The following is a 25,307-nucleotide window of genomic DNA, read 5'->3' as shown; positions in this document are numbered from 1 at the left end:
GCTTCTGAAAGCAAGTCGTCCCCTCAGTGGTGTGCAGAGAGGTTTGAAAGATGGTTCTTGATCTGCAGCCTTGCTACAGCCCAACATCCTTTGGACAGGGCCGAAGGAAGATGAGCCTGGAACCATGAGATGCAATCTCTTGAGGCTGTAGGTGCTTGCCCTGACCCCAGCTGTGCCATCCTTGTGTTTCCCTGCAGTGCATCGTCATCGGCCTGCAGTCCACGGGGGAGGCTCGCACCCGAGAAGTCCTGGATGAGAATGATGGGCACCTCAATTGTTTTGTTTCTGCTGCAGAGTGAGTTCAAACTCCTTGCTTTTCTTTCTGTGGAGGGGATGCATGGGAGGCTGGAGGCAAGTGAGAGAAAACCCTGCCCTGGGGCCACTTAGAGCCTGCAGTTCCACAAACTCACTCTCATAAAGGCCTCACCTCACATGAGCTGTAAATGGAGAGGACTCTGTTGTGTTCTTGAGGGGCTGTTTCTTTAGTGTGACTTTGAGTTCTGGATTGTTGAGGTCTCCTGTGGTCCAAACTTGCACGAACAGCCTCATCTGTCTGCACACAGAAAGGAACCAGCAGGTATAGGAGGATCAGAAACGTGGGCTCAGGTCTGCTTTGTGGGAGTCTGACTCAGGAAAACGGCGCTGTTGACAGTGAAGAAACAAGGGAGGGAATCTCATGTCGTGGCAGAGGCTGGGATGGTGACACAAAGCAGCATTGCTGGAGTGGTGGGAGGGGGCAGAGACCCAAGGAGTTCAGGTTCTGTGGTGCTGGCTTTCATGGCAAGCACAAGACAGGGGAGGTGGTGGGGTTCTACAGTTCTTCCCAGCTGAGGAGAGCTGGGAGTAAAGGCAGCATTTCAGCACCTCTCACATTGCCAGCCTGTCCCCTGGCTGCTCCTATACAGCAAGGTGATGGATTGAGCTGAGTGTCCTCTGCAGGCAGCAGAGCTATTGCTGTTGTCTTTTGAAATTGGTTTTAATGCCAGTGAAAGCAGTGAGTGATGTTAGGAACAGTGCATGTGCAGTTCAGACCGAGCTGCCTCCCTTCCTACAGGAGGCTCTGTGTTAGCCTGTGTCAGTCTCTGCTGTCTCCAATCCACCCCTGAAATACAAACACAGCTTGGTGACAGCATGCAAGGAAAATCTGTCAACTGCTTGAATCGATTTGGTCTCTTGAACTGATTTCTGCATCTCCAAATTCAGAGGAACTCAGTGAGAGAACCATGTGGTCCCTTTGAGCCTCTCTCAGCTTCCCAAAGAGAAAATCTCTGTTACTGATCACATTCACTGCTCAGCTCTGTCCCTGCTTTCGGGAGCAGGAGCAATTGGCTCAGCAGCATTGCTCAGATAACTGGATGTCTGCTGGCATCCACGGAGCCTCTAATTGCAGCGTCCTGGTTTTACAGCACTTCAGGGGATTTCTCGAGGGGAGTGTGCTGGGAAGAAGCAGTTGCTAAAAGATGCCGAGAAACAGAGTTAAAAGCTGATTGCTCAGTGAGTGAATACCAGCCCAGCCCTTTGTTCACAGGGAAAGCGGGGGAGGAAAATGAGCAAGGTCAGTGGCAGAGAGGCTCCAGATCTGAGAGTGAGCTTTGCATTGTGTACCAAGGCTCACATCAGCCAGCACGCGAGGCAGAAGGGCCGTGCCTGGTCACTGCAGTCCCTCAGCAGCCAGCCCAGGGCTCTGCCCCTTCAGGGAGCAGGGCTGTGTCCTTCCACCCCTCACACCGAGGGTCTTACAGCCCTTTCCCAGTTCCCAGCACAGCCTCCTTGTCCCACAGGCGAGTTGTCATGTCCACACCTCTCAGCTTTTGCTTTCAACATATATATATTTTTTTCAACCTTCTCTGCCTTCTCATTGCACTGGGGGTTCATCCCCATCCAACGTGATCAGCATTTAAGCATTAGTTCTTTTGTTTGCAGAGCAGACCACAGAAACATTTAATTCCCACACCTTCTGATTGCCCTGTTCACCCAAAACCACCATTTTCCCATGTCTGTGTCACTTTTCTCTACTCTGTGGGGAAGCGGGCCCATGTCCAGTTAACCAAAGGACCTGGTGGAGTGCATTTGTTGGACAGCCCAACAGTGGTCTCTGCTGTCAGAACACACAGAGGGCCTGGGACTGACTGCATTTTTCACTAGTGATGTAACAGCTTCCCAGGATCTGTTTCCTGTTTCAAACTCCCTCCTAGTTGCTGCATAAAGGTCTCCGAACTTTGGCGTGCCACATGGCAGCACGGAACCCAGGGTCTGCTCTGCTTTTGTCACAGCATCTCCCAGGATTGGCCCCTCTCCAGCAGGAAGGCTGCAGCAGAGCATTCCCAGCACTGAGTGCACAGCCTGCCCTCAGCACGCCTGTGCCACAGCTGGGGATCTGCTGTGCAGGCTGTGCTCCCAAGGCTGAGTTGCGTGTCTCCTGCGGAGCCCTTTGGTGCAACTCACTCTGTCTGCAGAGCCACGCCATAGCAGTGGCTGGCTGACCACATGCTGTAGTTGTGATGCTGGATTTACCCTTCTTAGATGAAATGTGCTGCTATCTCAGGTAACGTTGCTACGTGATGACCAGCGATGTTCCTGGTGGCTAGAATAAATTTTGCATCTTACTTTCAGAGGCGTCTTTCTATCACTAATTCAGAAGCACTTTCCTTCAACCAAAAGAAAGAGAGAAAAAGGAACTGGCATTAAAAGAAAACGTAAGAGCACACTCCACTGCCCAGCATTTGACCTCCTGCCTTGCTGCTTCACCCCAGCCACTCAGCTTTTTCTTTTCCTTTTTCCCCTTTCCCTACTTCATGCATTCGCTGCTCTGCCCTGGTTTCGGTTTGCCCTCCCGCACATCTCCTGCCACCTCCTCTCTCTTGGAGGACAGCAATCCTGTAGGTCACCACCCCCTCCTCCCCTCACCCACTTCCTGCCACCAGCATAGGGCTGAGCCTCCACCACTTGCCCAGCAGCTGCTCCCCTTCCCATGGCTGTTTCTTTCCCTGGACTGGTGGGCAGGCAGCGCTGCAGTCCTGGCTGCACGTTTCCCTCTTGCAGCAGAGGCTCCTCCACTGCCCCTTACACGTAGCATGGCAGGTGTCCTGGGGGAAAAAAAGACTTCCCTGCCAATGCATTGGCTGTGGCTGCAGGTAAGAGAAGTTTGGGAATTTCTCCTCCAGTGGGATGGGAGGAAGGGTGGACAGCAGCACAGGCAGACTGTGGAGGTTTTCCTGGCAGGTTGCTGTTGCAGAGCAGCCTGTGCAAGCTGATTTTTGTGAACCCTCTCACATGGCAGGGGCATGTCTTACTGTGCTTGGAAGTAAACAACGTCCCATCTGCAAACACCAAAACACTCTCACCTTCCCACTGCTTGCTCATTCCTCTGAAGGCAGCCAGACCTGCGGGCTCCTTCTGCTGAGGAGTCAGCACTGCTTATCACCAGATGTGTGCTATCCTGACGTGTGCGATCAGCTGCAGCCCTGATACGAATTGCCTTGTTCTTCCTTTCTCTCTCTTCCTTTCTCCTTCTCTCTCCTTCCCCCTCTCTCCCTTCCTTCCTAACTGTCCTGCCATGCTCAGGAGGCTTTCTCTCTCTGAGATAAGCCTTTCGCTGGGGGCAGGCTCAGCTGTGTTGTGATCTCTTTTCCTCTTTCTGAGCTGGCACTTGCTATTTTTGCACAAGGCTGACCCTGCTCTCTCTCCCATGCAGGCAAGCAGAGGGGCCGCTGCGCCAAGGCTCTGAAGGGCATCTGTGACCCCGTGGGGGTGATCAAGATCAGCGATGACAGCAGCACCGACTCTGACATGGGGCTCGACAGTGACTTCAACTCCTCCCCAGAGTCTGTGCTTGAGACCGACGATGTCATCTTCATTGAGCACGCCTTCAATGGCTTTGTGACCGAGAGCAGAAGTAAGCAGAGCCAGCAGCAGGGATTGGCTCCCTTCTCACCGATGGCAGCTCCTCTGATTTGCAATTTCCAGGTGACTCTAAACTTTTGCATTTCATTTGCAGGTAATTTTCACATGCTGCCTTCACATAAAGAGATGCATGGCCTGAGAGAACTGGAGCATGTGGAAAAGATGAAGCAGGACCTACTAGCAAAAGTAAAAGCACTGGGCAAAGAGCTACCTCTCAATACCTTGGATGAACTGATCAATCACTTTGGGGGACCGGAGCACGTGGCTGAGGTACCCCTTCACAGTGGAGTGTATTTGGGTGGCATGAGTTAACAGGAAGAAGGCCAGCAGAGGGAGTTGCAGCTGGAAGAGAGCTTGCTTTCCTTCCTGGCTGTCTGAAAATCCTGTTGTGGATTGACCTCCTGAACACCCCGTACTGGTGCCCTGTGTAGGTCTGCCCTCTCTGATAACAGCCCCTCTCTTTTCTGTGCAGATGACTGGGCGAAAGGGCCGGGTGGTTTGCAGGCCAGATGGCTCTGTCATGTTTGAGTCTCGTGCAGAGCAAGGCCTCTCTATTGACCACGTCAACCTGAAGGAGAAGGAGCGTTTTATGAGTGGGGAGAAGGTGAGTTAGGTGTGAGCCAAGGAAACCTCCAAACCTCTGCATGGAGCGTGCAGAGGTGAGGGAAGGGAAAGGTGTCTGCCTGCTTTTGCCTTGCCAGCCTTAGATCAGCAAAGCTCTGCACCTTCTGTCTGCCTGTGCCTGTCCTGCTGGGAGGCGACAAGGAGGCCCGTGGGCTGCCATCGTCCTTTGGGCTGTTCCTCCTAACAGTTTTGCAAACATACAGGGACCTCACACCCCTTTCTCATATATTCTCTCTCTTTCAGCTTGTAGCAATAATCTCGGAGGCCTCCAGCTCAGGAATCTCTCTCCAAGCAGACAGAAGGGTGAAAAACCAGAAGCGCCGGGTCCACATGACACTGGAGCTGCCCTGGAGTGCAGACCGCGCCATTCAGCAGTTCGGTGAGGGCTGAGGCTCTCTGGTCACTGCCCCCTTCCCCCGAGCACAGTGCAGATGGTGAAACCTTGAAATGGAAAAGCGTGTGTGGCCTCCTGTGCCAGGCTGGAGCTGCAGTCCTCCAGCTTTCTGAGAGATGTCAGCTTTCAGAGCACAGTTCTCCTCTGCTTTGCTTTGGGGGCAATCCAGACACACAGCAGTGGTGTCTGACTGAATTTTTGGAGAGGGTTTGTGTTGACTTCGGAAGTGGTTTGCTGTATGGAAAGGGAAAAGCCTTCCTATCTATACGTGGGAGCAGAGGGCATCTCCATAAACATGCTTGAAGGTTTCTGTTCCATCCTGTAGGCTCTGTAGGATGAGAAGAGCAAGTTCCTCAGTAGGTGAGCACAAAAGAATTAGTGCATTCTGTAGCTCAAACCTGGAGCTGGAGGGCTGTAAACTCAACTCTGACAAGGTCTCAGCAGCAACAGTGATGAATGCTGTACCTGTGGAGGGCAAACTGAAACCAGAGCTGTACCTCTGTCCTTTTACCCCAAAGGAAAGACCTGTTCTGAAACCAGCATGACATGGAAAGTTGTTCTGCCTCTCACCTGCTCAGCTTCTCTTCATTACCAAACAGGCTGCACCAACCTCTCCTTTCCCTTCTCTTCTCGTGTCCCTGTAGGTCGGACGCACCGATCAAACCAAGTTTCTGCTCCAGAGTATGTCTTCCTTATCTCTGAGCTTGCTGGAGAGAGGAGGTTTGCCTCCATCGTGGCAAAACGTCTGGAGAGCCTAGTAGGTGCCCTGCAGCAAATAAATTACTGCTTTAACTCCTTTCTGACTGGCTTCCATTCCAATATGCTTACTGGCATGGCCACTGTAAGTAGGGGGAGGGATTGCATCACCCCCTGACTTGAAAGCTGAGGAATGCAGAAGGCCTTTGACATCCTCCTAAGATTTTGAAAAGGAAGTAAAGAATAACCAAGGCAACAGGAGGATACTGGAGGAAGCAGAATTTCAGATGCTGGAATTCCCCCCATACTATTACAGGAGTGCACACCCACCTATTTCCAGAAAGCCAATGAAATAACATATGGAGTAATTTATTAGACTCTTTCATTTTAATTCCCTTCTGATAAATCCCCAAATGCTTTGGTAAACTCCCAGTGCTCCAGAAAATCACTGCCTGCCTGCAGCACATTCAGTATCAGACTCTCCTGATGCTGCCTGGCCTTGGTGTCCTGGTTTCTGCTGGGACAGAGGAGTGGGTTTTTTCTTTCATACTGTCTGGCACGATGCTACGTTTTGGCTTTGAGAGAAATACAATGTTGATAACACTGATGCTTTGGCTGTTGCTGAGCAGTGCTGCACAGAGCCAAGGACATTTCGGCTCATCATAATGTCCTACCAGCGAGGGGAGCTGGGGTGGGGGGTCAGACCCAGGGCAGCTGACCTGCACTCACAAAGGGTGACTCCAAAGCATATGAGATCATGTGAAAAAACTTCAGGAACTGTGAGGTGTTGGCCAGGGGGCAGCTGCTGCTCGGGGACTGTGGTGACACTGCGGTGCTGAGCAGCTGCCCAGTTAAACCATGGCATTTGGCCGTCCTTGGCAGGTGTTTTGTAGCAGCTAAAAGCAAGAATTTTGTGCTTGGTCTGTCTTCCTAGGGTGCCTTAACTCATGGAGACCGGAGGGCCACTGAATCCCGAGACCTCAGCAAGTACAACTTTGAGAATAAGGTAACTTGCAGCTGTTCTCAAGGCAGCTCAGCCAAGGAGGGGTCAAAGCAGTAAGCGAGTGCCTTCAGTAGGAGCCAGGGACAGGCAGATCGTTGCTGGCATCTACAGGCAGGATCTGGCCTAGCAGCATCAGCACCCCAAGTGTGGCATCCAGAACTGAGTTGCTCCGCAAGGGGACAGCCCCTGTCCCCAGGGGAGCTGATGTCACTGCTGGATGAGGGTGTGCAGGGTCCTGCACTCTGGGCCCTGGGGGCAGGGTACATCCCTGACCCACAGCATCCCTCAGCACAGCCCTCTCTTACTGGGGTTTCTCCAAGTCATTTCCTCCCATGCGTTACTCTCGTCTCCTTTCACAGTATGGGGCTAAAGCACTAGACAGAGTTCTCTCCACTATCCTCAACTACACGGAGAACAGAGTTCCTGTGCCCAAGAGCTATGAGAGAGGAGAGGCTGCGTTTTTCCAGGGTAAGAACATCATCAGCTCCAGGGTTTCTGCTGCATCTTTCTGGCCAGGTCGATTTCAGGGTTGGGATGTCTGAAGAAAGAAAACAGCAGCTGGGAGTAGAAACTCAGAGGGAACGCTGCCACTGACCTACAGGCTCAGTGCTCATGCAGATACGTGTCATCCTGCCAAGCAGAGGGGAAAATGGACGTGGGGCAGACTTAACTGTGAAATAATGGGTACTGAAGGGGAAGTGTTACTGTTAGGGATGGGGTGACCCTAAAATACTCAAGCTGCTTTCTCTTTTTCCAGAAATGAAGCAAGGTCTTATCTCTGTGGGGATCTGCTGCAATCAGTTGAAGTATGGCACTGTCTCAGTAGAGAAAGGTACGTGTCTTATTTTTCCTGGCCAGTGTAAGGGAGAAATGGAAGAGGCATTGCTGTGGCCCTCCCACCCCACCTGCACCAGAACACAGCCTCAAGGAGCTTGCTGTGCAGGCAGGGCAGAACATGGCACTGCTGCTGTGAGGGCAGAGTCTGGTAGGGTATAGTCCAGGCTGCAGATTGCATTTCCCTGCAGCAACCTGGCAGCTGGCAGCCTGGAGGAGCAGCCCTTGGGCTGCTCTCTTATGCACTGCTGCTGTGCTGCTCTGAAGAAGGGTGGGGATTCTCTTTTTGGATGTCTTTGGGAACGTGCTGGTCAGCCAGCTACTCATCTTCCCTGCCCTGCTGCCCTCTTGCAGACTGCTCCATCACCAAGTTCCTCAACCGGATCCTGGGCCTGGAGGTGGACAAGCAGAACATGCTGTTCCAGTATTTCTCTGATACCTTTGACTATCTGATTGAAAAGGACAAGAAGGAGGGCAAATATGACATGGGCATCCTAGGTAAGGAGGAAAGGGGTGATCAGGCTTCTTACACTGCACCTCTGAGGTTCCCTGCTCCTCCCTGTGCTGACCACTGGCTATTCCTCTGTTCCCATCGCCTACTCAGGTGCTGGAGGGTCCCAGCTCCACATAGCACAGATCCTAAGACTCCTGTGCAGGAAGGGGAGGTGGCACAGGGAGATGGATCTTACACCTGGGCATGTGTTTTGGTCTTTCTTTGTGCTACAGATTTAGCTCCAGGAATTGATGAGATCTACGAGGAAAGCAAGGAGGTCTTTCTGACCCCTGGGCACCCGCAGGATGGGCAGGTTGTGTTTTATAAGGTAGGCAGCCTGCACTGCTGTTTCTGCAGTCCAGTTTTCTCTGTTGCTTTCCATGCTGGAGCTGTGAGCTGCTGGATCTCTCCCCCTGCCCCATGGCTGTTTGTCATGCTTGTGTCATGTTTGCTGTGGTCGTGAGTAGGTCACTGATGCTGGGAATCACAGAGGAGGCAAGGAGAGGCCCTGTGCTGCCTAGGGGCTCTCTGGGCTGTAATGCCCTGGAGTGTAGCCTGGTAGAGCCTATTTCCTCCTCAGTTTGTGCTGAGGAGGGAGTGTTTTGTGAGAACAGACGTTGGTGCTTTTGTCCCATGCTCTGAAGTTACAGAATCCGTGTTTGTCCTCATTTAGATCAGTGTTGACAGAGGACTGAAGTGGGAGGAAGCTTATGAGAAGTCACTGAAACTGACGGGATCTTATGATGGGTTCTACCTCTCCTACAAGGTAGGTTCTGGGGCTCTGCTGGGATGGCACCCCAGCTGAGAGGATGATGGCTCCTCACAGGAGGTCTGTCATGGCCCTTGGGCTGTGTCTGACCTCGTGCTGGGGGCTGGGAGATGCCTCCAAGCACTGCATCACGGAGAAGGGTGGGTTCAGACAAGGGCCTGGGGGAGGAAACCCATGTGACTGTAACCATCAGCTCTGCCCCAACAGACACGAGGCAACAAATACACCTGTCTGCTGGCAGAGCAGGGCCGTGGCAAGAACTTCATCCTCTACAAGCCAAATATTGGGAAGCAGAGCCAGCCTGAGAGCTTGGACAGTCTGCACAAGAAGTACCGGCAGGTAGGCGGGAGCTGCAGTCCTGCAGCGTGGGGAGAGGGACGAGCATCCTTCTCTGAGCAGGGCTGGCTGAAGGACATTCATGTAACCCTTCTCCTATCCCTGTTGTGTGTCAGGCAGAAGCAGTGGTAGCACCTGGGTGTGCTGCCTCCCAGTCCTGCATTTCAGGTGTCAGCTGTATGTCAGACAGTGGAAAATCCTGACCCTCTGCCTGTAATTCCTTCTTCTGCAGGTGACACCGGATGAAGCCAAGGAGCACTGGGAGAGCTGTTATCACTTCTCCTTGAAGAAGTGCAACCATGCTGTCTGGTAAGGGATGCACACCCCAAACCTGCCCAGCTCTCAGGGTGGGGAGCTTATCCTGTGCTTCCCAACAGTGCTGTTGGGGTCTGGGCTGTAGCAGGGAGTGGGGGACGTGCTATGGAGGCAGTGGGTGTAACAATCTGCCGTGCTGATTCAGGTCATTTTCTCCCATTTGAAGGAACAGGAGCTGCAAGCTGATCCAGGAGGGGAAAGAATGTTTCCAGGGCATGCGCCTGCGTCACTACTACATGCTGTGCGGAGCCCTGCTGAGGGTGTGGAGCAGGATTGCCAGCATCATGGCAGACATCACTAACACCAGCTACCTGCAGATCGTCCGCCTCAAGACCAAGGAGAAGAAGAAACAAGTTGGTGGGTGAAATGTGGGGAAGGGAGCGGCGGCATGAGCGGGCCCTGGTACTTCTGCCTCTGTCCCCACGGCCCTCCCTGCCTTCCTGAAGTGCTGTGGGGACTGAGGCACGTTCCTCCCTTAGGGATAAAGATCCCCGAGAGCTGTGTTCGGAAGGTGCTGGAGGAGCTGAAGCAGATGGATGAGAACGTGAAGCGGAAGCACAACCGACTCCTCCAGGCACAAGAGCAGAGCCTGCAGTTCTCCCTCCCCCTGCACGGGAGGCAGCAGCCCCTGGACCTCACGCACGCAGCGCCTGGGCTCTCCCTACCGCAGCACTCCCTGCGCCAGGACGAGATCCTGGACCTGACCTACAGCCCTCCCAGCGACAGCATTCCTGACGTGATGAACCCGGAGCCCAGCCCTCTGTGCTTCCCCCCGGAGCCTGTGCTCCAGCCCCACCAGCAGCACGGATCTCCCTTTGGCTTCGGCCACCTTTCTGCCTTCAAGAGCCCGGACACCATCCTGGAGGGCAGCGTGCCTCTGAGCTCTTCCCTGCAAGAACATCAGCCCCTGCCTCACCCTGAGCCCTCACAGACTCTGCAGCAGCAGGAAGATTTTGTTCAACAGGATGGAAACATCAATTTCAGAGAGATCCTGGAGGACATGCTGAGGACGTTCAATGGGGCCCCTCAAGAGAACATTCTCCCCCAGGAGCGCCAGAGCGTGATCCAGTTCAGTGGGCTTTTCCCAAACTTCTGAGAGCCTCTGGGTGCACCGGGCGACTCTCAGCCACTGCAAATCCATATCCTTTGGTGCAGAGATGAGGGCTAGGGAGCCCTGGCTTTTCTACTGGTTTGGACTGATCCGTTTCTTTTATTGAGGGAAGAAGAAAAAAAAAATTATAGTTCCTTAAAGCAAAGTTTATTTATATATAATATACAGTCAGGCATGTATAGATTTGTATATAACGTGCTTGGGGGTAGTTGAGTGCTGCCGAGTTCAGCTGATCTGGACTGATGGTCTCTGCTGTGTTCCAGTCCTGCTCACGGGTCAGCGCTGTGTGAGACCAAGGAGAGACACCCATCCCCTGCAGACTACTGAGTTTCCAAGCCAAGTCGTGCCTCTCTCAGCCCAGAGCACTGCAGCTGCAGCCCCTGAAGCTGCCTCAGCTTTGCAGCAGTTGCAGGAACTGACTGCACCAGCACCTAATTAGCCGGGATCGTGGCAGAGCTGCTGAGTTTGGCACAGCTCAGCCAGGCTGGGACCACGCAGGGATTGCCTGGAGCGTGGGGGCCGTGAGTCCCACTGACCTCTCCTGAGCCTGCAGGGCTGCTGCAGCTGGCCGTGCTTTTCCCACATTTTGCTGTCTTGTGCTTTTTGTCCTGGCCTTCTCCCCAGCCCTGTGCTGCAGGGCTTCTTGGCTGGGACGGGGACGGCCCGGCTGTGTCACCCAGCACTGCTCTCAGCCCCAGGTCCCTGGCGAGCACAGGGATGTGCAGTATTGCTGCTCATGCTGCATATCCAACCTCCAATACCAAAGAGCAAACGTCTGCTTTGCACTGCACTGCCCCACATCCCCACCTGCCCCAGCAGCAAGGTGGGCAGCTGCCCCCCAGCACAGAGGGCACCGCTGCCAGCCCTGCTCCACACCTCGCACCTCGGCAGGTCCCGGGGACTCAGCTTTTGTTTTCTCTGCTTAACCTGAGGAGTGTGGCAGGGAACTGGCAGCGTTGCCCTGGGGCAGCTGCTCTGCATCCTCCCCTCTGCGTCTGTTCTCTGCAGTCACCTGGGCGTCCCTGGAAGCAGCACCGGGATGCTTTCAGGGGAAGGATGTGAGCCCCTCCCCAGCTGGCCCAGCGAGGACCCCTGCCCAGAAGGTCTGTCTTGAGGGGCTGCAGCTCTTCATATGAGCTCCTGAGCCCCTCCAGGCACAGAAGCCCCAGCTTTGGGAAGCGCCATGGGTTGCTGCAACCCCAGAGACTGAGGGCTGCCTGCCCCGGTGTGCTGAGAGCAGGGGCAGCCCGTGGGCTCCCTGCCCCCCATCACTGTTTGCCCCCGTCCAAGGAACCCTCCTTACCTCACAGCCCACACCAAAGATGGGAGCTCCTGCCCCCAGGCTCCCAGCAGGGCAGGGCTCTCCTCTTCCCCTCCTATTGAAAGTATTTCCCCGCTCACAACACTCACTTTCACTCACTTGGCACTTGCTGAATTCTCAGCAACCAGGGAAAAGGGTACCAAGAAAACCCATTTCAGAGAGACCCAAACTCAGGAATCACGAGGTATTTCCACCTGGTGCCCTTTGCCCACCCCTGTGCCACGTTAGCAGAGTCCCACGTGGCAGCTTTGACACACGATGTTAAAATATATGCAATTATCCCTCCCCCAGCTCTGGATGACAGAGAGCACCTTCAAGGAAACCCCTCCCTGCCCTGATCCTGTGTTTTTGTCAGGGTTAATAATATGTAACGATATCTTTTAACTAAATTATTATGCCGTTGTCCTACTGATTGTATGTATTTTTAAATGAGTCCCTCTTTTTCTTCCCTTACACCTTTTTGTTAGCACTTTTTAATCTGCTTGTCGTTGGCCTTTGTTTTTTTTTTTCTATGTGTATTTATAATTAATTGAGATGTATATATGTAAAGAGATTTGGTTTTTTTTTTTAGAACATGTGCCTTGGACTAATAATTCCTGAATTTTCTACTTGCCTCAGAAGGATCATTTTTCAATCTGCTCAGTAAAAAGGAGCCACACGTGAGGTCTCTGTAAGTCCCACCTCTGTCTGTTCAGCCTTCCCCACGCTCGCACCAGGCCTGGGGTCAACGTCCCAGCTGCTCCCCACACACCCCATGGCACCGGGCCACCGCTGGGAGGAACGGGGCTGAGGGAGGATCCTGCCTAGACTGTGCCCTCCAACTCAGATGCCAACAGCTTTGTTTTTTTCCCCAGCTTTGCTGCAGAAAACACAGATAAAGGCGCTCTTGTTTACACAGATGGACTCCGCCAAGAGCTGCTGAGCAGGCGCAGCTCAGCCCCACGCGCTGCTCCTTAGCCCAGAGAGCGACAGCCAGCCCTGCTGTGCTCCCAGCTTCACCCTTACCCCACATCGGGGGCAGGGCTGAGCCCCGCAGCCCCGGCTCAGCTCCACGTGCTGCGTCACCGCGCCGTTTCACCACAGCACAGCTTGCACTGGTTGCACTGACCGCCCCGGGCTGCATCTTGCACCACTGAACATCTCAGGGAGCGCTGGGCATTGCTGCGTGCTGCAGCTCCTCCAGGCAGGGAATCTAATTCAGGCAGACGCTGCGTTGTTGTGCAGCACAGCGCACAGGGTGCAGGGTTGCTCCTCCCAATGGGACGTGCAGACGTGCTCCTCTACTTCAGTTTTTCCTCGGGGCAGCAGCTGACCCGGGATTTGGTGTAATTTCCCAGTCAGCACTAATGAGGATTATCCCTGCCGGCTCTGTGAAAGCTCTCAGCTGCCCCACTGAGCCCCAGTTGCCCCCCAAGGCAGAGGGGAGCGGCGCATGCAGCTCCAGCCCCATCCACACACGCAGATATCACTCGTTTCCAGTGGGTTTATTGCAAGTGGACAGCAGACACTACATTATGGCTACGGGAGAGGGCTGCCCAGCAGAGCCCCCCGGCTCTGGGACGCCTTCCTCCAGCAGGTGCACGCCAAATCTTCAGGTCTGCCTCACCAGCAGGCTGGCTTCAAGGCAGACCGTCATGGTGCTGGAGGACGGCGCCCACGGGGAGCGGGGAGCGGTGCTGGGCAGCAGCTCGGCAGGCAGCTCTACAGGTAGGCAGGCAGCTCCTTCTCGATCACCTTCGAGACGAAGGGGAGCATCACCTTGAGAGCATCACTGCCCTCAGCACATGCCAGGAGCCCTCAGCTGGGGCTGGGGGTCGGGCAGAGCGCGGGCAGCACTTACGTAAGGATCCTCCATTGGGCTGTACCTCTTCACCACTTGGCCCTCGCGGTTGATAAGAAACTGTGGGAGTGAAGCAGGAGCCAAATGAGCGAGTCCAGCTGCAGCATGGGAACGGCTGAGCAGCACAGGGCTCTGCTCCGGGGCTGGGACTGCCCTATAGCACAGCTGTACCCTGCAGAGCTGCTCCCCCACAGCCCAGCACAGCGCCCGGATGGCAGGGCTTCCCCCCCCACCTCAAAGCTGAAGATCTGACCCACACACAGCCCCGAAGAAGGCAGCGCAGCCCCTACCTTAGTGAAGTTCCACTTGATGGCACTGAGAGAGAGGAAAACCGGGGGTGAGAGGCGCAGAACTGCGCTGCAGCACCGCCCCATTGCCCCCTCCCCATCCAGCACTCACTTCCCCAGCGTGCCCCGGCCCTTGGGCTGTTCCTTCATCCACTTCCACAGCGGGTGGGCGCCGTCCCCATTAACCTCAATTTTGCTGAACATATCGAACTTCACCCCGTAGCCCTCCGCAAAGGCCTTGATCTGCGCCTCGTCCCCGGGCTCCTGCGGGGGAAGGGGGAGCGGTGGGGGTCACACCGTGCTCGGGGATCCCCGCACAGCCCCTCCCTGCTCCGCTGTGCCCACCTGCTTCCCGAATTGGTTGCAGGGGAAGGCCAGGATCCGTAAGCCCTTCTCAGCGTATCGAGCGTGCAGATCGACGAGCTGAGTGTAATTCACCGGGGTCTTTCCTCATTTGGACGCCACGTTGGTGACGATGCAGACGAAGCCCCTGCGGGAACGGGGGGGGGGGCAAAGCGGTGGAGAAGGGGGAAGGGCAAAGCCGGGGGGTGTGCGTGCGGCCGCCGCATTGAGCACTGAGCCGCGGCACAGCGCTCCCCGCACCGCCCCGCACCGCCCCGCACCTGTACTGCTCCAAGGCCACGTCGTGCCCGTCGATGTCCCGTGCGTGGAAGTCGTACATGGAGGTGGCCGAGCGCCACCCGTCCGCTTGCGCGCACTGCGGGGTCAGCGGTCACCATGCAGCCACCACGCGGCCCCGGCCGCTCCCGTCCCGCAGTCCGACCCGATCCCATCGCAGCTTCCCCCGGCCCGGCCCGCCTCCCCGCGCTCACCATTCTCCGCTCCGCTCCCCGCACCACCGCCGCTCCGCACAGCAGCGCCCGTCCCCAGCGCCAACCCCAACTCATCCCACCGCCGCCCGGCCCCTCGACCAATCGGCGGCTCGGACGTGCGGAGGCGGCGCCCACCCGCTTCAGCACCGCTAATCATTGTTCGGAGCGAGCGGCTCCCTCGGCTGACAGACGGGAGGATCGACCAATCAGATTGGCGAGGCGGCCGCAGAGGCGTGAGAATCCGCGTGGGGGCGAGGACGGCGTCCTTGCGCCATTCCTCCCCCCGCCCTCCGCCTACAGCTCCCGGCATTCCCCGCGGCGAAGGACCCCGCGCGGGGCGGCCCCGCCCGCTCCTCGGGACCGGCATTGCGGCGGGCAGCCCGGGGTCCTGCGGGGCAGCATGGACGACGAGGAGGAGACGTACCGGCTGTGGAAGATCCGCAAGACCATCATGCAGGTGCGGGGCGGTGTGGTGCGGTGCGGAGCGGTCTCCGGTCTCAGCTCTCCTCTCCTCATGCGGCGCTTCTTCTCCCAGCTGTGCCACGACCGCGGTTATCTGGTGACGCAGGACGAGTTGGATCAGACGCTGGAGGAATTCAAGGCGCAGTTCGGGGACAAACCCAGCGAGGGCCGCCCGCGCCGCACCGACCTGACCGTGCTGGTGGCTCACAACGACGATCCGACCGACCAGATGTTCGTTTTCTTTCCCGGTGAGCTGTGGGACCGGGTTGGGAACGGAATCACCGCGCTGTCGCCGGGTTCGGTCTCACCCGGCGCTGTTTCTCATCCAGAGGAGCCCAAAGTCGGCATCAAAACCATCAAGATGTACTGCCAGCGCATGCAGGAGGAGAATATCACGCGTGCGCTGATCGTGGTGCAGCAGGGAATGACTCCCTCGGCCAAGCAGGTGCGATGCGATGCGGCCCCGGGGCTGTTTGAACCCCTGGGCCCATAAACACGGAGCTTTTGTGCAGATAAAACTTCTTATCAAAGGTTCTGAGCCTTAACGCTGGGCTCGCTCAGCATTCAATGCATTGAACTGGAGCAACCTTTAAGAGACCAGATGAGGTTTAACAAAAGCAAGCGTAGAGCCTTGCATCTGGGGAGGAATAATTGCACGCACCGGTACGAGTTGGGGGATGAGCTGCTGGAGAGGAGCTGTGCAGAGAGGGACCTGGGTGTCCTGGTGGACGACAGGTCGGCCGTGAGCCAGCAGTGGCCAAAAAGGCTGATGGCATCCTGGGGTGCATTAAAAAGAGTGTGGGCAGCAGGTCGAGGGAGGTGATCCTCCCCCTCTGCTCTGCCCTGGTGAGGCCTCATCTGGAGCACTGCGTCCAGTTCTGGGCTCCCCAGTACAAAAAAGACAGGGATCTCTTGGAAAGAGTCCAGCGGAGGGCCATGAAGATGGTGAGGGGCCTGGAGCATCTCTGCTATGAGGAAAGGCTGAGTGAGCTGAGTCTGTTCAGCCTTGAGAAAAGAAGACTGAGAGGGGACCTGATTCAGGGCTGTAAATACCTGAGGTGTGGGGGGCAGAGTGGCGAGGCCAGGCTGTTTTGAGCAGGGTGTGCAGACAGGACGAGGGGAAACGACCAGAAACTGCAGCATAGGAAGTTCTGCACAAATGTGTGCAAGAGCTTCTTTACAGTGAGGGTGACGGAGCGCTGGAGCAGTCAGGGGGCACAGAGATCTGTTTGCTGTCTGCCTGTGTGACTGTCAGGGTGAGCACAGACACCGTGCTGCCCTCCTGGTGCTGCTGCTCATGGCGGGGCAGAGCTAAGCGCTCACACTGAGGCTGTCCCAGAGCAGTGCTGCAGCATCTTGTGATTCTTCCTTCCCAGTCCCTGGTCGATATGGCTCCCAAATACATTCTGGAGCAGTTTCTGCAGCAGGAGCTCCTGATCAACATCACTGAACATGAGGTGAGCAGCGCAGGGCGTCCCTTTCATCCCTGCCCTGTGCTGGGTGGTGCTGCTGGAGCTTTATTTCTTACCACAAATTGCTCATCTTGCAGCTGTGGAGAGGGTGGTTGCTTTCTCAGTCTGTCTTATCTTGTGATTTCTCTCCTGCTGCTTACAGCTGGTCCCAGAGCACGTTGTCATGACAAAAGAAGAAGTAACCGAGCTGCTGGCCAGATAGTATCCTTTGTTTGGTCCTTCCCTTCCTGTCAGGGGGTGATGAGAAAAGTGAACACCTCTGACTGTGGAGTGTATGATGTTCTGCTGGCTGCGCCCTGCCTTAGGACAAACAGAACCCTGGGTTCTGGCAGAGCTTCTCCTTGACTCCACACAGTAAGCTGAGGGAGAACCAACTCCCCAGGATCCAGGCTGGGGATCCCGTGGCCCGATACTTCGGGATAAAGAGAGGCCAGGTAAGAGAAAACCCAATAACAGACAGCAGGGCCCTGCAGGCAGGGCGAGGAGCTGTAGCAGCACAGTATTCCAGAGCTTGGAGATGGGAAAGGTTTCCTCTTTTTTAGGGCTTTTTTTTTCCCTAGATGTTATGGGTTAGGTAGAGATGTGTGCAAACCAGCAGATAGCCCTGGGGCCAGGCTTGGCTGCCTGCTGAACCAGCTGGCAACAGCTGCTGTAACACCAGGCATCCCCCCGTGTTCCTTCTGCTGGCCTTCCAGGTGGTGAAGATCATCAGACCGAGTGAGACTGCGGGCCGCTACATCACCTACAGGCTGGTGCAGTGACAGAGCTCTCAGGTAATGTGTGACATCCCCACCTCTGGGCAGCGCTTTAAACTTGCTCTGAGGCTTTCCAGAGGTGACTTGAAGTGAGTTGGCTCTGGGAAAGGATTCCCTCCAAGTGATGTAAATGATTTGTGTAAGGGAACCGTGTGGGATGGATCAGAGCGGGGCTGTCCTGGTCTGGTGCCTCAGTAGCATTGCTGAAGGCACATCTCTCAGGGCAGCAGTGGGGTTTTGCCTTGAGAGCGATCTGCTGAGGGGGACGGGAGCTCATTCACATCCTGAGTTCTTTCTTCCAGATGTGAAACAGTTCTGTGACATCTGACCTTCCCACCCACCGACAGCTCACGGCTCCCTGAGCTCTGTTTGATGGCTGAGGAACTCCTCTGTCCCTGCTGCCTCTCTGCAGTTGTTTTCCTTGGCCCAGTTCCTCATTTTCCAGCGTGGATTTTGCTGCAAATCCTTCTGCTTCGTTAAGGAATGCCATGACAGCACCTTGAAGCACCTGGATTGTACAAATGAGTGGAAAGAGGCTTTTGCTACCCTGTTCTATGAGATCTTATTTTTAATAAAGGTTTGTACTCTTGCTGTTCTTCACTGTTTCTGCGTTTCTCAGCCCTCTCCTGTATCAGAGCTGAACGGCCACAGGCAGTTCCATGTGTGCCATTCTCTGTGGGATTTGTTGCTGCTCAAATTCTATGGTTCAGCCTCACTGCTGTTCTGTCTCTGACCTTTGTTTTGAGACTGTGGTTGTCAGATGTTGCAGAGGGATTTTGCTTTACTTGCTATAAGTGCTTCCTTACAACGCTTGGCACCCACAGCCACGGGCACCTGAGCGTGCAGGCATTGATGTGCAGGACAGGCAGCGTTTGGAACACAGGGATTTTATTCTTTCTGGAAGCACATCAGTCTGAACTCAGCAAAGCACAGAACGCAGCTTCATACAGCAGCACAGACACGTCACAAAAGAACATTTTTCCTTTTTCCATGCTGAGTTTATATACAGATAGAAGGGCTCTCGGTACCATGTGAAGCTCCAGCATTGCTTTGGTCCCTTCCTTCGCTCGCATTCACCACCACCCATCCTCGCACACACTCGTACCCCTGCAGTAGCAGTTCTGGTAGCAGCAGGTGGCACTCAGCTTCATTTTCCTGCTGCCATGAGGATGATGTGCTGCAAGGATGGTGAAGAGCTGTGGAGCAGAGGTGCTCGCAGGTGGCTGTAGCTCCCCTTCGGCTCCGTTACAAACCGATCGGCTGTAAATGGAGCTTTGGTTTCGTGTACCTTTTATCTGTTGTGTTGAGATGCTTTTCTGATCTGAGAGCTGTGGCCCTTAGCAGCCCCGCTCTGCTTGGTGGAGGTGATCCTCTAAAGGGATCCCACCTCCTCTCCATCACCTCATCCTCCGTTAATGAGCTCTGTTAACCCTTCCAGTTCAGTGCATCTCCAGCTGGGATGCCACTCCGCTCGGCTTCCTTGGCTGAGAAGCGGTCCCAGCTCTCCCTTTGCTGCCTGGTCTGCATGGATGCCCTCCCTGCCTGCAGCAGAGGACTGAGACAGGAGGAGGTGGCACAAGAGACGAGGGAGAACCCAGCATTTCACTGAGGAATGGTCTGAGTATTAGAGAACAACTTTGGACCCAGCTGGGCTCCCGGTCCTCTCAAGGCAGCAGGGAGCAGCCTGGGTGTGAGCAGAGTGGTGGAAGGAAAGCAGCTTTCGGCTCTTTCTAAGCTCTTTTTCTCTATGCTTCAGTGCAGAAAAGTTTCATAACCTTAAAAACCACTTTGGTCCTCTTTAACCCTTCGAGTTCCGTTGCCAGCAGAGGTAGTGGGTTTGCATTGAAGGGTTACCTTACACACACACACACAAAAAGACTAAAAGCTCACAGCGGAGGGGGTTCAGCTTGGTTCAGGCACCCTGCATCTCCCCCCGCTGCCCTCACAGCATCGATTTTAGAGATCAAATATACATCCACAAAGCCCTGAGACCGTGCAACGTGGGGAGGGCGGAAGAGGAAAATGCCCATATCGTTGTATACAAGCAGCAACGCGAGCTTCGTCAGCCGAGCCACCGCCGCCTGAGGCCGCTCTCACTGCTGAGCTGCGGCGGTGGCGTCGCTCTCGGGCTCCTCTTCGGGGTCGCTGTGCTCTCCTGCAGCGCAGCGCAGCGCTGAGCCCTCCGTGTCCCACTGCCCGGTGCTGCACGTGCGGCTGCGCTGCCCCTCGCTGCCCTCCTCGTAGAACGGAGCTTCGTCCGTGCTCGTTTCGCTCTCTTGTTTTCGCAGCTGCCCGCCGTCCTCCGGATCCGAGTCGGAATCCACCGATCTCTCGCTGGGCTCTGTGGATCCGTACGGAGCTGTGAGGTGGTCGCTGCTCTGCGCTGCCTCGTCCCCGAGCCCCTCACCGCGGCGAGCAGCGATGGAGGTGTGGGGACGGGTGCCCCCAAGGGCTGGGGCAGCGCGAGAACCCAGATCCCTCCTTGCAGCCCCAGACCCGTGTCCCCACAGCCCCCAGAGCCCCTCACTCACCCCCGAACGCTCCCACGTTGTACCCCAGGTCGCCTTTCCCCGGGGGCTGCGGGCACGGAGCGGCCGTGGGCTCATCCTGCTGGGAGGGGTCCGTGTGAGGGGGGAGCACACAGGGCCAACCTCACGCCCCCCCCCGTTGCTCCCTCCCCAGGGCCCCATACCGGGGTCTCGTCCTCGCGATCTGCGGTGAATTCAGTGCCGCCAGCGGTCAGAGTGCTGCCTTTGTCCTCGAAGATGGTGGGGTAGAAGATGATGAGCGCCTCGATGACGCGCGCCTGGTGGGGGTAATCCACCAGCGAGGACAGAGAGATGGTGGCATCCGTGGGCCGTGGCCGCAGCAGCGTCGGCCCGAAGACGATGCCCAGATTGCTGGAGGTCATCTTGTTGTCCTGCTCCACCTCCACGATCCTGGATGAGGAAATCCATGAGAGCAGGCAGCGGCTGCTCCCCTTTCTCATCCCACCACGGGGACAGAAGGGACGCCCCCCCCCCCCCAGCCCGGATCCCCCTCCTCACCTCCTCAGATGCTGCAGGAGGAACTGCAGCGTGGCCGTGTTTTCCCACGGGAGCTCCTTCAGCAGCTCCTTCAGTTTCAACACCAGGTTCACCACCACGCGTTCGGTGTCGGCCCCTTTGTCCACCAGCTCCGGACCCCCTTTCCCACTCCTCCCTTTGGCCTCGCTGCCGCCCTGCAGGCTCTCCTTGGCTGCTCCCATCAGCGCGTTGTACATCCGGAACGGCACGATGGGCTCGGGCAGCTGCGAGGAGAACAGTGCGAGAGAAACCCTGTGAGCTCCCCAGATGGAGAACGCTTCTTTTCCCTTCAGAAAAAAAGACACAAAAACCCAGCCTGGGGCGTGTGCGCGGCTTCTCTATAGATAAGAGGTTGTTAAATGGGACCGTGCTAATTGTTCCCTGGGAGGAGGGGGAGGTGAGAAGGAATCAGCGCAGCCTGCAGCTGTCAGGAGGAGCGTTTGGCTTTGAAGTTTGCATAAAGCAACCTGAGTGCGTTCGTGCACCGCCCGGCAGTTCTGCAGCGCTGCTGATGTTTGCGGTGCCTTCCCCGGGTGTCTGCTGGGGATGGATCGCTTTGCAGCAAAGCAGCGCTCCTGCAGAGGGACTTGAAACCGATTTCTCTGCCGTGCACTGAGCCTGGATCTCAGCACAGGGCAGACCTCTTCTTTTTGCTCTCTGCTCTCCGTATCCAGGAGCTCGCAGCCCCTCTCTGCAGTGCGGGGACGTGGGGAGAAGCCTCCTCTGCCCCCAGGAAACCAGCAGAAAGGGTTAAGCCGTGAGAGAGAGAAGCTGCTTCCTCTCCTCCTGCCCCGTTTGAGGATGTGGGTCGGGGTTTGAGTTTCGGTGCAGGACTGAGCTGATGGCAGAGATGTTTGCTGCGGGCAGAGGGCCGGGAGAAGTGAGCTGAGCCCAGCCCCGCTGCGGGGCGACCTTTACGGCCACTTCCCTTTCTCCTGCTGCTTCCCCAGCTGCAAAGGGGAGGGACGGTGCAGCGCTTCGCGTTGTGTTGCTGTGGGCAGGGACTTCGTTGCTGCAGCTGATGTTGTGTGAGGGCTCACTGGGGGCAGACGCATGGAGCCGCCCTGAGATGCGCAGTGAGATTGCTGATCCTCCTGCACACACCTCCATCGGGCCAGCTGGGCAGGAGGGGCTCTGATCCACCCAGCAGGCAGCTGTCAGCACAGCTTGCAGCAGGATCGCCCCCTCCAGGCACGGATTGCTGGAATCACCAGGAATCACCTCTGCCCTCTGCCCCCACCTGTCTCAGGTAGAGCTTCAGCACGTTGCTGATGTCGTGTGGGGACGCCTGGGAAAGCTCCACCAGCTCCTTCCCGTTCTCAAAGGCCTGGCAGAGCTTCTCCACGCGGGTCTTCACGCCGTTCACTCGGTAGATGCCCTGCCAAGGGGGAGAAAACCAAAGTTGAACATTTCTCTTTGGGTTCACACGAACTCTCGGCTCCCAGCCACTCCTTTGGGGGTGGAAATCCCCCTCAGGAGGTTTGGAAGAGCTGTTGCAGCTCAGATGTCGCTGCTGTTCCCCTTTTGTAGGGAAGAGAGGGAGCGCAGGACGTGTTTCCGTGTCAGTTTGTTTGTTGTGGGACCTCCTGCCTCAGAACCTGAGGGCTGCGCTGGTTCTCATAGCAGGACAGAGCCCACCTGGAGGGCAAGCAGCTGGAGCAGAGGGGAGGGCAGGGGGCTCACCTTGGTTTTCAGCGCCCTCTTCTCAATCTCAGAGATGCATTTCTTAACGATGAAGGGGATGCCGTCAGCGCTGCCCTGAGAAGCCTTCAGGAAGTCCTGCCCAAAAAGCTGCAGCTTCCCCTGGAGCTTCTTGTGCCCACATTGGATGGCCAAGGTCTCCAAGCACTTCTTGTGGCACGCCAGGTAGCACTGGGAGACAGGGAAGGGCTCAGAAGCGGGATCCCCCCCCACCTCCCCAATCCTCCCACATCCCCAGCATTACCTCCTCACATTCTGCCCCCTGGAAGTACACGTAGCTGTTGCATTCCCTGCACTTGGAGGGGGTCCGCAGCTTCCTCAGCCGGTGGGTCTGGGCTGCCCTGGACAAACCCACGTTCCGGAAGGGTCCCGTGGGTGCTGCCATCTCTGGTGTGATCCCATTGATGCCTACAGGCAGAGAACAAAGGGACACATCAGCATTCTGTCTCCTTAGGGGTCAGGCAGAACGAGGCTCGAGCAGAAGGATCACTGTCATATGGGGACCTGGCATGCCAGCACGTGGGGCACACGGACACACAGGACATGGAGACACAGGGGACACGTGAGCCATGTGGGGTCATGCTGACACATGGGACACGTGAACATATGGGAAAAACAGACCCACAGGACATGCTGACACATGGGACACACGGACACACATGTGGACACATGGGACATGCTGACACACGGGGCTTTGGGCCACATCCCAGCTAACCAAGGGCTGTGCTCCTGATGGAGCTGTTGCCACTGCTTTGCACAGGGCCTGTCCCTGCCTAGTGGGAATGGTGTTGTGTTCCCCATGGACTCGCTGGTATTTCAGCTCTCCTCCCAGCAGAAGAGGGGGGCAGAGACCCCACACAGCACAGCACAGCACAGCTGCATCTCCACTCCATCACATACTCTGCTCAAAGGAGGCAGCGTTCTCATCCTTCTCTCCCAGCTCCTCGCTGGAGGACATGGTGCCATTGGATGACAACCGTTGCAGTTTGTGGCTGAACTCTCCTGCTAAAGCAAAGCCTGGTTTGAGAGCTGGGAAGGATGGGGGGGATGAAAGGGGGGGGGGGTTTGGGGGCACTCCTGTGCGTGTGGCTGTCCCTGCAGCAAGGAGTGGAGGTGGAGCAGGACAACAAGATGACCTCTGCAAGAGAAAGGTTGGAAGTGAAGAGAAACAGAAAAACAGAAGGGTTTCTGTGCTCGTTGGGTTCTGGCAGCTGGGGAGCTGGGGATTGCTAGAGGAATCAAGGGCTGAGGGAGCTGCACCTTCCCATGGGTGCAGCACAGGTTTGGTGGTGCCCCCCGTTCCAGTAGGTAGGGATCAGCAGTTAGCTGTGATGGAGTCTTAATTCTTAGGGAAGCTAAAAGGAAAAGGAAAAGAAAATGGGGGGGAGGAGGGGACAGGAAGGAAAAGATATAAAGACAAAGGAAAAGATAAAAAGGAAAAATGAAAGAAAAAAGAAAGCGCTGTTGGCAAGGAGGTGCTGCCTTCGGATGGGCTCCACCAGAGGGCAAAGGACGGCCCGGATTCTGCACCCACCTGTGCTGGAATCCAGGCTGCTTTCAGCTTCAGAGGTGGTCGGCCAGGATTTGTGCACCTGGTGTCCCCTCCCTGCTGTGGGAAGAAGGGCTCACCGTTTGGGGCTGTCCCTGATGCCACGCAGAGCAGCTCTGATAGCAGAAGCATTTGCTTGCTGCAGGCAGTGCTCAGGGCTGGGCTTTTCTCACCTCTGCGCTCTGCCAGCGTCCCACCCTGGGTCTCTCTGGGTCCATCTGTGCTGCTCCCATCCCTTGGCAGCCCAGCCCCGTCAGAGCCACCACTGGAGGAGAAGTCGCTGGCGTTGAAGCTGCCCTTCCGTGTGCGGGTGAAGGGGGACCTGGTGGTGGGGAGGGAGGAGAAGGGCCATGTCCAAGAGGACGTAGCGGGAGGGATGCTAGAAAAGCCACTCCAAAAGCAGTGGCTATCCACCAGAGCTGAGGTGGAAGCCTTCTGCTCCTGCACCAAGCAGCCTCTGTCTGCAGGAGCCCCCCCTGCAGCTGAGGGTGGTGCAGAGGAGCAGCGATTTCCCCCTCCTCTCCTACCAGGCGCTGTGGGACACGTAAGGCTCGAAGTCGTACTGCGTGTCGGGCTCATCCCCTCGCTGCAGCTGCTTGACATGCGAGGCATATTGCTGCCCGGGGTCGTACAGCTTGCTGCTCTCACACAGGGTTTGGAAGTAAACGGGCAGCGGCGCTGTCTGCATGTGCATGATTTGGTAGAAGGCGATGGTGGCCTGAAAACAATGGGGAGGAAGTCAGGGCAGGAGTCAGGGGGTGGCACAGGGGGAGGAGAGGCACGGAGCTGCCAGGTGGAGAATCGGGAGTGGGGCTGGGGCTGCAGCCCTGCTCTTGGCTCTGTGCAGCACAGGGCTGAGCAGCTGCTTGCCCTCCGGCCCCCCCTGGCTGTGGCACGGCCCCCAGCCCTCCCAACTCACCAGTTTGATGACCTGGTCGCTCTGCTTGATCAGCTCGTGGATCTGCCTCAGGGAATTCACTTTGGTGTCCTCCAGCTCCTGCTTCTGCGTGTTGGCATCTGCCACGCAGGTCCGGTAGGTGGCCATGGCCTCTTCTGCCTGAGGGGTGGGAGAGGGGAGATGGAAGCTGCTCAGAGGTGTGGAATTGGATGGGAGCTGCCTCCCTGTGCTGGACCCTGTGCTCTGTGTTGAGGTCAGGATGAGCTTTCAGCCCCTGTGCTTCTGGGCTGCCCTGTGCTAGGACAAGGAGCAAGATCCCTGCAAAGCAGTGCCCGGAGCTGCTGTGCTCCCACCTTGTTCTTGGCCTCCTCTTCCAGCCTCCTCTTCTTGTCCAGGGTTTTGGTGGTGACGTTGCTGGCGGTGCTCTGCTGCTCCTCCTCTGCTCTCACTGCCACATATTTGGCCTTCTCGTGCTCCTCGCTGCGCTGCATGTACACCTGCTTGGCCTTCCGCAGGTTCACCTCTGCATCTTGCTGCCAAAGGAGGAGCACCGGGGTGAGGGCTGAGCCCTGCAAGGGTCACCCTGCACAAAGCTGCCCAGGATGGGTGGGAGGATGGGTGGATGGATGGATGGGTGGATGGATGG

The 25,307-nt window shown here is 56.5% G+C and overlaps 4 protein-coding genes across 13 annotated transcripts in view; 2 read left to right on the top strand and 2 right to left on the bottom strand.

Moving 5' to 3' along the window:
* SBNO2 (strawberry notch homolog 2) overlaps window positions 1-12,462 on the top strand; it is a 51,447-nt gene extending 38,985 nt beyond the window's left edge. For all 3 annotated transcript variants that reach the window (XM_042835926.1, XM_042835929.1, XM_042835928.1), the window contains 17 exons: window positions 198-295; window positions 2,614-2,696; window positions 3,695-3,895; window positions 3,998-4,173; window positions 4,376-4,507; window positions 4,771-4,906; window positions 5,566-5,678; window positions 6,552-6,623; window positions 6,980-7,088; window positions 7,378-7,452; window positions 7,809-7,952; window positions 8,181-8,275; window positions 8,621-8,713; window positions 8,924-9,055; window positions 9,285-9,361; window positions 9,534-9,724; window positions 9,847-12,462. In XM_042835926.1, coding sequence (XP_042691860.1) covers window positions 198-295; window positions 2,614-2,696; window positions 3,695-3,895; window positions 3,998-4,173; window positions 4,376-4,507; window positions 4,771-4,906; window positions 5,566-5,678; window positions 6,552-6,623; window positions 6,980-7,088; window positions 7,378-7,452; window positions 7,809-7,952; window positions 8,181-8,275; window positions 8,621-8,713; window positions 8,924-9,055; window positions 9,285-9,361; window positions 9,534-9,724; window positions 9,847-10,463 — 2,544 coding nt within the window. In that variant the 3' untranslated portion in view covers window positions 10,464-12,462. The remainder of the gene's footprint in view (window positions 1-197; window positions 296-2,613; window positions 2,697-3,694; window positions 3,896-3,997; window positions 4,174-4,375; window positions 4,508-4,770; window positions 4,907-5,565; window positions 5,679-6,551; window positions 6,624-6,979; window positions 7,089-7,377; window positions 7,453-7,808; window positions 7,953-8,180; window positions 8,276-8,620; window positions 8,714-8,923; window positions 9,056-9,284; window positions 9,362-9,533; window positions 9,725-9,846) is intronic.
* Window positions 12,463-13,268: 806 nt separating this feature from the next.
* On the bottom strand, window positions 13,269-14,834 carry GPX4 (glutathione peroxidase 4). 2 transcript variants are annotated; one of them, XM_042835977.1, is made up of 7 exons: window positions 14,760-14,834; window positions 14,550-14,644; window positions 14,272-14,416; window positions 14,039-14,190; window positions 13,930-13,954; window positions 13,640-13,699; window positions 13,269-13,557 (listed from the first exon to the last, which is right to left on the bottom strand). In XM_042835977.1, the coding sequence occupies exons 1-7, from the start codon at window positions 14,832-14,834 to the stop codon at window positions 13,501-13,503; spliced, it is 609 nt and encodes a 202-aa protein (XP_042691911.1). In that variant the 3' UTR covers window positions 13,269-13,500. The 2 variants fall into 2 exon arrangements, with proteins under 2 accessions (XP_042691911.1, XP_042691912.1); XM_042835978.1 differs by having other exon boundaries at window positions 13,269-13,533.
* A 284-nt stretch (window positions 14,835-15,118) lies between these two features.
* On the top strand, window positions 15,119-18,037 carry POLR2E (RNA polymerase II, I and III subunit E). The gene is made up of 8 exons (XM_042835953.1): window positions 15,119-15,216; window positions 15,295-15,469; window positions 15,551-15,666; window positions 16,598-16,678; window positions 16,836-16,894; window positions 17,049-17,127; window positions 17,389-17,466; window positions 17,751-18,037. The coding sequence occupies exons 1-7, from the start codon at window positions 15,160-15,162 to the stop codon at window positions 17,452-17,454; spliced, it is 633 nt and encodes a 210-aa protein (XP_042691887.1). The 5' UTR covers window positions 15,119-15,159; the 3' UTR covers window positions 17,455-17,466; window positions 17,751-18,037.
* Window positions 18,038-18,319: 282 nt separating this feature from the next.
* The window catches only part of ARHGAP45 (Rho GTPase activating protein 45), a 12,506-nt gene continuing 5,518 nt past the window's right edge, over window positions 18,320-25,307 (bottom strand). For 2 of the 7 annotated variants that reach the window (XM_042835949.1, XM_042835944.1), the window contains exons 11-23: window positions 25,015-25,194; window positions 24,683-24,820; window positions 24,291-24,481; window positions 23,937-24,085; window positions 23,749-23,823; window positions 23,115-23,219; window positions 22,459-22,622; window positions 22,197-22,385; window positions 21,754-21,891; window positions 20,496-20,737; window positions 20,141-20,387; window positions 19,980-20,058; window positions 18,320-19,789 (exon numbers count right to left, since the gene is read on the bottom strand). In XM_042835949.1, coding sequence (XP_042691883.1) covers window positions 19,542-19,789; window positions 19,980-20,058; window positions 20,141-20,387; window positions 20,496-20,737; window positions 21,754-21,891; window positions 22,197-22,385; window positions 22,459-22,622; window positions 23,115-23,219; window positions 23,749-23,823; window positions 23,937-24,085; window positions 24,291-24,481; window positions 24,683-24,820; window positions 25,015-25,194 — 2,145 coding nt within the window. In that variant the 3' untranslated portion in view covers window positions 18,320-19,541. The remainder of the gene's footprint in view (window positions 19,790-19,979; window positions 20,059-20,140; window positions 20,388-20,495; window positions 20,738-21,753; window positions 21,892-22,196; window positions 22,386-22,458; window positions 22,623-23,114; window positions 23,220-23,748; window positions 23,824-23,936; window positions 24,086-24,290; window positions 24,482-24,682; window positions 24,821-25,014; window positions 25,195-25,307) is intronic. The other 5 variants (XM_042835950.1, XM_042835947.1, XM_042835945.1 and 2 more) reach the window with 4 other exon arrangements.

This window comes from Centrocercus urophasianus, unplaced genomic scaffold (genome assembly GCF_019232065.1).
Source record: "Centrocercus urophasianus isolate 14NV4802_14NV808 unplaced genomic scaffold, USGS_Curo_1.0 seq_56, whole genome shotgun sequence".
NCBI lineage: Eukaryota > Metazoa > Chordata > Aves > Galliformes > Phasianidae > Centrocercus > Centrocercus urophasianus.
This window is presented reverse-complemented; position numbering and strand designations above follow the sequence as displayed.

What these genes read in the sequence shown, in the direction of transcription:
- POLR2E (XM_042835953.1), top strand. Translation starts at nt 15,160, where the DNA reads ATGGACGACGAGGAGGAGACGTACCGGCTGTGGAAGATCCGCAAGACC. An exon ending in TCCGCAAGACCATCATGCAG is followed by an intron (nt 15,217 to 15,294) that starts GTGCGGGGCGGT and finishes TTCTTCTCCCAG; the next exon opens with CTGTGCCACGACCGCGGTTA. An exon ending in ACCGAGCTGCTGGCCAGATA is followed by an intron (nt 16,895 to 17,048) that starts GTATCCTTTGTT and finishes GACTCCACACAG; the next exon opens with TAAGCTGAGGGAGAACCAAC.